The sequence below is a fragment of the Fukomys damarensis genome, unplaced genomic scaffold, assembly GCF_012274545.1.
Source record: "Fukomys damarensis isolate Sample0158 unplaced genomic scaffold, DMR_v1.0_HiC HiC_scaffold_5, whole genome shotgun sequence".
Classification (NCBI taxonomy): Eukaryota; Metazoa; Chordata; class Mammalia; order Rodentia; family Bathyergidae; genus Fukomys; species Fukomys damarensis.
In genome coordinates, this window is record NW_022900917.1 from 66,431,568 (window position 1) to 66,441,058 (window position 9,491).

Below are 9,491 nucleotides of genomic sequence, written 5' to 3' on the forward strand. Positions count from 1 at the left end.
GTGGGGCGGGGTGCTGGGCTGGCCAGCTGGATTCCTGCTCAGCCATCAGTCCTGCTGACAGCCTTTTCTGTCCAGTTCTCCCAGGACTACCAGTTGAAGGGCCACTGCTAGGCGCCAGCCCCACCGTCATGGGTAACCCAGAGGGACACTTCCATTTCGCTATTGACCGTGGCGGTACCTTCACGGATGTCTTTGCCCAGTGCCCAGGAGGGCGTGTGCGAGTATTGAAGCTGCTCTCGGAAGACCCTGCCAACTATGCAGATGCTCCAACAGAGGGTATCCGTCGCATCCTGGAACAGGTGGGCCTGGGCAGAGGAGCACGGTCTGGCAGGGACCCTGACTTGAGGTTTCTGACCATGTGATCTCTAGGACCTGACTTCTGACCATGTGATCTCTAGGAAGGGGGCATTCTGTTGCCCCGGGACCGGCCACTGGACACCAGTCGCATTGCCAGCATCCGCATGGGTACCACTGTGGCCACTAACGCCCTGCTGGAGCGACAAGGGGAACGGGTAGCCCTGCTGGTGACACGTGGTTTCCGACATCTGCTGCACATTGGCACCCAGGCTCGCTCAGACCTCTTTGATTTGGTGAGTACTCCCATAGCATAAGGGTGCTGGAGGTATGGCTTATACCCCCAGGATTGCTGCAACTTGAGGAGGGCATTTGGTGGGAGGCTTATTGATGGGCCCCTTCTACACCTAGTGGACAGGAGTTTCTGGTCACTGCCAGATGGACCTTGTGTTCTCTAACCCTCAGGGCTCCTGCTGCCCTGTCCTGGACCCTGCCAGCCCTATTCATGGTTAGGTGTGGAACACACTCCCACGTTGGGTCCAGAGGAAGTTGCCCATGGGGTGGGCAGGGTCACATTCCTCTCAGATGCTTTCCCTGAGTCATCATTGCTGGGCATGTCTGACTGTCTCCTGGGCCTGACTGCTGGCTTGTTGGGACATATTCCCTTGCCTGCACTGCCCCACCTACACAGGACCCTGAAAGGACCCTCAGGCCTGGGTCTCCCTGAGCCTCTGCCTGCCCACAGGCGGTGTCAATGCCAGAGATGCTGTATGAGGAGGTACTGGAGGTGGAGGAGCGTGTGGTGCTATATCGTAGCGAGCCAGGTGCTGGTACACCTGTCAAAGGTAGGGGTGCTGCCCTTGGCAATGGGGTCTGGGAGTGGGCAGATCCTGGCAGCCTTTGACGAGTCCGTGGGCTCTTGCAGGCCGCACAGGGGACCTGCTGGAGGTACAGCAGCCTGTGGACCTGGGGTCCCTGCGTGGGAAGCTGGAAGGGCTACTGTCCCGGGGAATCCGGAGCCTGGCTGTGGTGCTTATGCACTCCTACACGTGAGTGGGGGTCATGCTGTGGGTGGAGGACTGTGGGCCTGTGGTGGGGGCACAAGGCCATGGTGGGAGGTGCATTGCCCATTGGTTCTTGCTGTAGGTGGGCCCAGCATGAGCAGCAGGTGGGTACACTGGCCCGGGAGCTGGGCTTCACACATGTATCCCTGTCTTCGGAGACTATGCCAATGGTGCGCATTGTTCCTCGGGGGCACACAGCCTGTGCAGATGCCTACCTTACTCCCACCATCCAGCGCTACATTCAGGGCTTTTGCCGTGGCTTCCAGGGCCAGCTGAAGGTGAGGCTCCTGAACACTTCATTCCAACCCTGGCCCTACGCCTGCCCAGTGCTTCACTGTCTGCCTGCCCCATCACAGGATGTACAGGTGCTCTTCATGCGTTCTGATGGCGGCTTGGCACCCATGGATGCCTTCACTGGCTCCCGGGCTGTGCTTTCTGGACCTGCCGGAGGTGTGGTTGGCTACTCAGCCACCACCTACCAGCTAGAGGGTGGTCAGCCTGTCATCGGATTTGACATGGGAGGTATAAAGGCTGAATAGGGGTTTGGGAAAGGCCCAGCTGAGCAAAGTTAGGTATGTGGGTCTTTGGGTAACTCCCAGCATCCCATTCTACTCCAGGCACGTCCACAGATGTGAGCCGCTATGCTGGGCAATTTGAGCATATCTTTGAAGCCAGCACAGCTGGTGTCACTCTCCAGGCTCCCCAACTGGACATCAACACAGTGGCAGCTGGTGGGGGTTCGCGCCTCTTCTTCAGGTCAGCTCTTATCCCCTAGCCTGGTTAAGACCCCCCAGCTTTTCTTCCTGCCCCACTTCCAATTGCAGTCCTCCACCTGTCTCCGAAGGTCTGGCCTCTTTGTGGTTGGGCCTGAGTCAGCAGGTGCCCATCCAGGCCCTGCCTGCTACCGCAAAGGTAAGAGCTCATGTCTGTCCCCTTGGGCCCTGCCCTCCGTACTCTGCCCCCTTGCCCTCCCCACCCCTTCAGCCCCATCTCTGCTGCCCACTTCTGGCCCCCTGCCTCCAGCCCATTCCCAAACTGTGCCCACCTTCTAGGGGGCCCTTTGACAGTGACAGATGCTAATCTAGTCCTGGGTCGCCTGCTGCCTGCCTCCTTCCCCTGTATTTTTGGGCCGGGAGAGGACCAGCCACTGTCTCATGAGGCCTCCCGAAAGGCCCTGGAGGCTGTGGCCACTGAGGTCAACAGCTTCCTGACCACCGGGCCCTGCCCGGCCTCCCCTCTGAGCCTGGAAGAGGTGGCCATGGGGTTTGTGCGTGTGGCCAACGAGGCCATGTGCCGGCCCATCCGTGCTCTTACACAGGTATGCCCACTTTCAGTTATCCTTGCTTGCCTTCCCAGCTGAGCCCTACCCTTCCCCCATATCTCCCACTCAGTTGGCCCAGCAGGAGTGAGGTGGGGGGCCGGACAGGTGGAGTAGGAGAGGTCACTGAGCCCTACTGGATCCCCAGGCACGAGGCCATGATCCCTCAGCCCATGTGTTGGCCTGCTTCGGGGGAGCTGGTGGACAGCATGCTTGCGCCATTGCCCGGGCGCTGGGCATGGACGCTGTGCACATTCACAGGTGGGTCTGGGCATGGATACTTTGGTAAGGCATATATCCTGAACTATGGGAGCTGGCTTTGGAGATGCTCCCTCACCTCTGTGCTAACCCTGTCCTCCCCATCCCCTCAGGCACAGTGGGCTGCTGTCAGCACTGGGGCTGGCCCTGGCAGATGTGGTGCATGAGGCACAGGAGCCCTGCTCCCTGCCTTATGCGCCTGAGACCTTTGTGCAGCTGGACCAGAGGCTGAGTCATCTGGAAGAGCAGTGTGTGGATACCCTACTGGCCCAGGGCTTCCCCAGGTGGGATCCTGGGGCTGCTGGGCAAAGGGCCTTATTATCCCTATCACAGTCTTGGCGGATTTACTGCCCAACGACTTTCCACATGGAAAGTTTCCTGGTCCTTCAGGGCAGTGAACAAGGAGGATCTCTGTACTCCAAGTACCTGAGAAAGCAGGATGGGTGTCCTCAGGGGCACTGGTTGAGTGCCTCTTTTTTCCCACTGCAGGTCCCAGATTAGCACTGAGAGCTTCCTGCACCTTCGCTACCAGGGCACTGATTGTGCTCTGATGGTTTCTGCCCATCAGCATCCAGCCACAGCCCACTCACCTCAGGCGGGTGACTTTGGGGCAGCCTTTGTGGAGAGGTACATGAGCCTTATCCTGGTAGCCTGGTGGGTGCCCTGCAGATCTGGCTACCTTACCCTGATGGCTACCTGGGGTGGGGGAGTTACAGGTACATGAGAGAGTTTGGCTTTGTCATCCCCGAGAGGCCTGTGGTGGTTGACAACGTGCGGGTGAGAGGCACTGGCCGCAGTGGTCTTCATCTGGAAGATACTGCCAAAGCCCAGACTGGTCCTCCACGGTTGGACAAGGTTGGTTGCCTGGTCTGTGCTGGTCACATCTGTGGGACATGGAATCAAGTTTCGAAGGGGAGGCCAAGCCCTCTTGAGGGGCCACAGGGAAGCTGGATCTAGGAGCTTGTTTCACCTCATACACTCTTCAGGTGACCCAGTGCTACTTCGAGGGGGGTTACCAGGAGACACCTGTGTATCTACTAGGAGAGTTGAGCTATGGGCACCAGCTTCAGGGGCCCTGCCTCATCATTGACAACAACAGGTAGGCTGAGGCTTGGCCTGGCTGGAGCCTTGGAGCGGTGAACTGTGGGATCTCTTGTAGGGGGTTCTCTGGCTTAAGGCTGCAAAGGGGTCTGAGGTATTTGTGAGTTCTGTTGTTGAGGTATTCCCTGACTCGGGTGTGAGATCCCTGGTTGGGAGGGGGTCTGTGCTGGCTCCTTGTAGCCCCGTTGTACTGCTTACCCCTAGTACCATCCTTGTGGAGCCGGGTTGCCAGGCAGAGGTGATTGAGACAGGGGATATCCGCATCTCTGTGGGGGCTGAGGCCCCCAGCACAGTGGGCACCAAGCTTGACCCTATCCAGTTGTCCATCTTCTCACACCGCTTCATGAGCATTGCTGGTGAGTGGCCATTGCTATGTTCCCCACAGGCCCAGCTGCTTGGGGCTCTGGACAGGGTAGGTACAGATGAGGCAGCTGATAGCATTGGCTCTTGTCACGTGGTGGGTTGGGAGGTGTATGTCAAGGGAAAATATGACCAAGGGGAAGGGAAGGATTCCTGCTGGTGACAGGATGGGCAGAATGGCCTTGGCCTTGGGGTGGCACCACTTGCTGCAACAGCAGGGTTCAGATAGGGTAGGAACCCTCATGATCTGCAGATATCTAGGAACAGAAATCAGGTCACTACAGTGAGTCCATCTGTGCAGGGTCAGGCCGGGTACTTTTGGGAGTCAGTGTCTGTGCCTAGGAACTAGGTTCTTGGTTTTCCAGGCAGGGTAGAGGGCGGAGGGGAGACCCTAGGTTCTAGTCAGGGGCTGCAGGTAGGCTAGAAAGGAAGCTGGTGTCCTCCACAAAAGGCCAAGAGTCACAGGCTATAGTTTTCACTGCCAGGGTGTGTCTGCTGCCATCCTGGTCTTTCGCAGGACATGGGAAAATGGCTGGGAGGCCATGTGGGTCTTGTTGTTCCCTTTTCTGGGGCTGTGTTGTGGGTGGTGGGATCACCAAGTGCCTGGTTACTCTGTGCCCCAGAACAGATGGGCCGCATCCTGCAGCGCACAGCCATTTCTACCAACATCAAAGAACGCCTTGACTTCTCCTGTGCCCTCTTTGGGCCTGATGGGGGTCTGGTCTCCAATGCCCCCCACATACCTGTGCACCTGGGAGCCATGCAGGAGACTGTGCAGTTTCAGGTGCAGTACCTCTCCCCCATCTCCCACTTGCCCTTGCCTCTGTTCCCCCTCCCCGCACTGTACATATCTCCTGGTTTTAGATCAAGCATTTGGGTGCTGACCTCCACCCTGGTGATGTGCTACTCAGCAACCACCCCAGTGCAGGGGGCAGCCATCTTCCAGACCTGACTGTCATCACACCGGTGAGGCATGCTGCCTGGGTACTTTTTGGTGGTGAGGCAAAGGCAGCTGATACAGCTGACACAGCTGACCGTTGTTTTCTACCTGCTAGGTGTTTTGGCCAGGTCAGACACAGCCTGTGTTCTATGTGGCCAGCCGAGGGCACCATGCAGATATTGGGGGCATTACACCAGGCTCCATGCCCCCCCACTCAACCACATTGCAACAGGAGGGTGCTGTCTTTCTGTCATTCAAGCTGGTCCAAGGGGGTGTCTTCCAAGAAGAGGGTGAGTAGGAGTGGGACCATGGTGGGGACTTAGCAGGTTGGGATGCATCATTGCTGCTGGTAACAGCCTGGACTGACTCTAGGATATAGTCCAGCCCTGGCCTGCTTGGGGGAGACAGGTAGTAACCCCACTGGGCAGTTGCACATCATCTTTGAGATGATTGGAGGAATTTATAATTCCTGGACCAGAGAGTTCTTCTGGGATTTGGTATAGTGGAAGACTTGGGCAGGACACCCAAAGGGCAGAGTGTACGAGGAAGAAGGGCATATTTCAAGTTGGGTGATTGCTACAGTCCACAATGGGGGCTGCAGAGAGCAATGCTAAGGGTAAGGGGCTACAGATCCTTAGAGCCTTCTGAGCCTGTACCTGGGTCTGAGTCCCTGGGCAGCAGGGCTGTGAAGGACTTGAGTGGGACCTGTAGTGCTCTGTCTGCACATCCACCTGTAGAGGATGGGGGTCCTAGATTGACCTAGAAGCCAGGAAGGAGCTGTCTGATGTGGCAGGTGGAGTTGCCCTAAGTGATGCTGAGCATCAAACTGGGTGGAGTTAACACTTGGGAACTCAAGGTCAGTGTTTGAAGGCTGCGAAAGGATCAAGTTTGGGCAACTCGGGGGTGGAGGCTTTGCACCAAGCTGGCATAGAGCATCTGTGAAAAGAAAGAGGCAGGACTGAGCTGAGGTCACAAATGTGGGAACCCAGAGAGGTGTCCCAGAGTGAGGGGAGGTGATGAGGGCAGGGAAGAGAGTGGGAGTGAAAAAACCACAGGCCACTCTGGGTGCAGTGAACACAAAAAGATCAGCCTTGGTTACTGGGAGCTGGGACAGGGGTGTAAATCATGGAGGGAGAGTGCAAGCATGGAGCAGGGGTCACAGTGGCTTGGGGGCCTCAGAGGACCATGACCCAGACTGGAGTGCAGACAGTTTTCCCTAGGTACAAAATGGTTCCTGGGCCAAACCTGCACTACTTGCCAGAGTGGAAGTGGAACCTCATCCAGATCTGGGAATCCTGCAGTATGGGGGTGGGGCACAGGCAGATGCCTGATATTCTTTTGAAGGCCAGTGGTAGCAGTGACTGAGGGCAGGACGAGTGGAAGATGTCAGGGAAGTGGTTTTTCTCCTGGGAGAGATAAGAGAGGCCTAGAGAAGGAAGGAGGGATAAACAAGGGAGGGGAATTTGTTGAGGGATGAACCTGTGCCCCTCTAGACACCTTCAGCTTCAGTGAGGTCATTGGCAAAGCTCCCTGCCCAGGATCTCCTGTTATGCTGGGCATTGGGAAGAAGACTTAGCAGAAGGGTGGAAATGTTCAGGACATTGAGTCATTAATGGAGGTGGGGAGCTTTCAATACCCAGGGGGCTGCAGTGGCTGTGGCACAGGTGGCCTGGGATGTGAAGGGAGGATCAATGATCACTTTGTCCATCCAGCGGTGACGGAGGCCTTGCGGGCACCAGGCAAGATCCCTGGCTGTAGCGGAACTAGGAACCTGCACGACAACCTATCGGATCTCCGAGCCCAGGTGGCAGCCAACCAAAAGGGCATCCAGCTGGTGGGGGAGCTCATCGGGCAGTATGGTCTGGATGTGGTGCAGGCCTACATGGGCCATATTCAGGTGGGCTTGGGAACAGGTACATGGGGTCATCACTGAGCCTGTCTCAAGGCAGCTGGGCCACCCTGAAAAGTGGCATAGCTGCAGCTGATCCCTCTCCTTGCAAGGCAAATGCTGAGCTAGCAGTCCGTGATATGCTACGGGCCTTTGGGACCTCCCGGCAGGCCCAGGGCTTGCCTCTGGAGGTGTCTGCGGAGGACCACATGGATGATGGCTCCCCTATCCACCTCCGTGTGCAGATCAACCTGACACAGGTCAGGCCTGTTGGAGAGACAGGGAGGGCCTGTTGGCATCTGGGGCCTTGCCGACTGCAGGAATGCTAAGCTGAGCTCTCCCCTCTGCTGCCCCTCTGCCTTGCAGGGCAGTGCTGTATTTGACTTCAGTGGCACTGGGCCTGAGGTGTTTGGCAACCTTAATGCCCCACGGGCCATAACACTGTCAGCCCTAATCTACTGCTTGCGGTGTCTTGTAGGCCATGACATCCCACTCAACCAGGTTTGTAGGGATGAAGTGTGTGTGGGTGGTCCCCACCTAGGTGAAGTCAGAGCAAACTGACCAAGAGTGGGTGGAGACCAATTTTTTCAGGGGCTGGAACCCAAGAGGGATCCAGCACTAACTGCCTGGCTACCACCCACCTGCACACAGGGCTGCCTGGCTCCTGTGCGTGTGGTGATTCCTAGAGGCTCCATCCTGGACCCATCCCCGGAGGCCGCAGTAGTGGGTGGCAATGTTCTCACATCACAACGTGTGGTGGATGTCATTTTGGGGGCCTTTGGGGCCTGTGCAGCTTCCCAGGTACATTCAGGTGGGGTGTATGTAGCTCTGGGGCTGCTAGACTGGCTGGTGGCACAGGAAGTGCGTGCCCCACTCCATCCAAGGGCAGTGACCACTTCCTTGCCAGGGCTGCATGAACAACGTGACTCTGGGCAATGCCCACATGGGCTACTATGAGACAGTGGCTGGAGGCGCGGGTGCAGGACCCGGCTGGCATGGACGCAGTGGTGTGCATAGCCACATGACTAACACTCGCATTACTGACCCAGAGATCCTGGAGAGCCGGTGAGCAGAGTGAGGGGTGGGCAACTGTGTGGGGATTCATTTGGCTGAACTGACCCCATCTGTGCAGGTACCCTGTCATCCTGCGGCGCTTCGAGCTGAGGCCAGACTCTGGGGGTCAAGGCCACTTTCGGGGTGGTGATGGTGTAGTTCGTGAGCTGCTTTTTCGTGAGGAGGCCCTGCTGTCTGTGCTGACTGAGCGCCGTGCATTCAGGCCCTATGGCCTCTGTGGTGGGTGGCTCCTCACTTCCCCCTACTCTATTCCTCTCCCAAGCCGGGTCCCAAGCTCAGCCTTGCTGGGTCCACCCTCCCTGGCCCCCCTACCTCTCCATCCCACTCCATTTCTTCCTGGGCACCCTTTCATCTTGCCTCTTGCTGCAGGGGGTGAGCCAGGTGCCAGTGGCCTAAACCTGCTGATCCGCAAGGATGGCCGCATAGTGAATCTGGGCGGGAAGACATCAGTGACTGTGTACCCTGGGGTAAGGGAGTCTCCTGCTGTTTCCCCTTCCTTCTTCAGCCTTTGTACTGAGTTATATTCCCCAGCCCTTTGTTTTGAGACTGGTTCTCACTAAGTCACTAAGTTGCCCAAACTTGCTGTGATCCTCCCACCTCAGTCTCCGGAATGCTGAGATTACAGGTGTGTACTACTGCACCAGGCAGGCTCTGATGTTTAAGAGGTCTGCTCACTGGGCTTCTGAGGTCCAGAGGGGAAGATACTGCTTTGGTTGGGGCAGGGCCATGCCTACTCCGAACTTGGACCTCTCTTCCACAGGATGTGTTCTGCCTTCACACCCCCGGTGGTGGAGGCTATGGGAACCCAGAAGACCCTGCCCCACCTCCCTGCTCGGCCCCCCAATTCCCAGCCTTCCCTGAACGTGGCAGTGTCTATGAGTACCGCCGGGCCCAGGAGACTGTGTGAAGGCCTCCACAATAAAGATTTACTTTAGACTTTCAGTTCTTGGGTATGGCTGCCTCTGCACTGTGGTTTGTGTCACCTGCTGTGCCTGGGGTTTATGGTCTGGCACTTGCGGTATGTGGCGTAGTTCAGGCATCAGCCCATGGTCTTAGCCATGCTCCTGCCTGGTCGAGGTGGCAACCTTTCTCTTGCTTCATGGTCCTGGGGGAGCAGGGAGCCAGGGCATCCCTTGTTTGGCACCTAGAATGCCACTCACCTCTGTACCATCCTTAGGTTACATTTGGGATCCA

At 57.3% G+C, this 9,491-nt stretch overlaps 1 protein-coding gene across 10 annotated transcripts in view; it reads left to right on the top strand.

Annotated features, from left to right (window-relative positions):
• Positions 1-9,239, top strand: part of Oplah (5-oxoprolinase, ATP-hydrolysing) — a 25,052-nt gene extending 15,813 nt beyond the window's left edge. For 8 of the 10 annotated variants that reach the window (XM_010630550.3, XM_010630548.3, XM_010630549.2 and 5 more), the window contains exons 2-27: positions 76-299; positions 399-590; positions 1,040-1,139; positions 1,220-1,343; positions 1,441-1,636; positions 1,715-1,880; positions 1,976-2,114; positions 2,203-2,270; positions 2,411-2,676; positions 2,825-2,937; positions 3,048-3,218; positions 3,424-3,561; positions 3,651-3,789; positions 3,921-4,033; positions 4,240-4,391; positions 5,019-5,179; positions 5,260-5,361; positions 5,451-5,625; positions 7,048-7,232; positions 7,337-7,483; positions 7,590-7,724; positions 7,875-8,024; positions 8,131-8,288; positions 8,356-8,516; positions 8,667-8,764; positions 9,058-9,239. In XM_010630550.3, coding sequence (XP_010628852.1) covers positions 129-299; positions 399-590; positions 1,040-1,139; positions 1,220-1,343; positions 1,441-1,636; positions 1,715-1,880; positions 1,976-2,114; positions 2,203-2,270; positions 2,411-2,676; positions 2,825-2,937; positions 3,048-3,218; positions 3,424-3,561; positions 3,651-3,789; positions 3,921-4,033; positions 4,240-4,391; positions 5,019-5,179; positions 5,260-5,361; positions 5,451-5,625; positions 7,048-7,232; positions 7,337-7,483; positions 7,590-7,724; positions 7,875-8,024; positions 8,131-8,288; positions 8,356-8,516; positions 8,667-8,764; positions 9,058-9,204 — 3,867 coding nt within the window. In that variant the 5' untranslated portion in view covers positions 76-128 and the 3' untranslated portion in view covers positions 9,205-9,239. Of the gene's footprint in view, positions 1-75; positions 300-398; positions 591-985; positions 1,140-1,219; positions 1,344-1,440; positions 1,637-1,714; positions 1,881-1,975; positions 2,115-2,202; positions 2,271-2,410; positions 2,677-2,824; positions 2,938-3,047; positions 3,219-3,423; positions 3,562-3,650; positions 3,790-3,920; positions 4,034-4,239; positions 4,392-5,018; positions 5,180-5,259; positions 5,362-5,450; positions 5,626-7,047; positions 7,233-7,336; positions 7,484-7,589; positions 7,725-7,874; positions 8,025-8,130; positions 8,289-8,355; positions 8,517-8,666; positions 8,765-9,057 lie in introns of those variants that run through there. The other 2 variants (XM_033760828.1, XM_010630555.2) reach the window with 2 other exon arrangements.
• Positions 9,240-9,491: the final 252 nt, after the last annotated feature.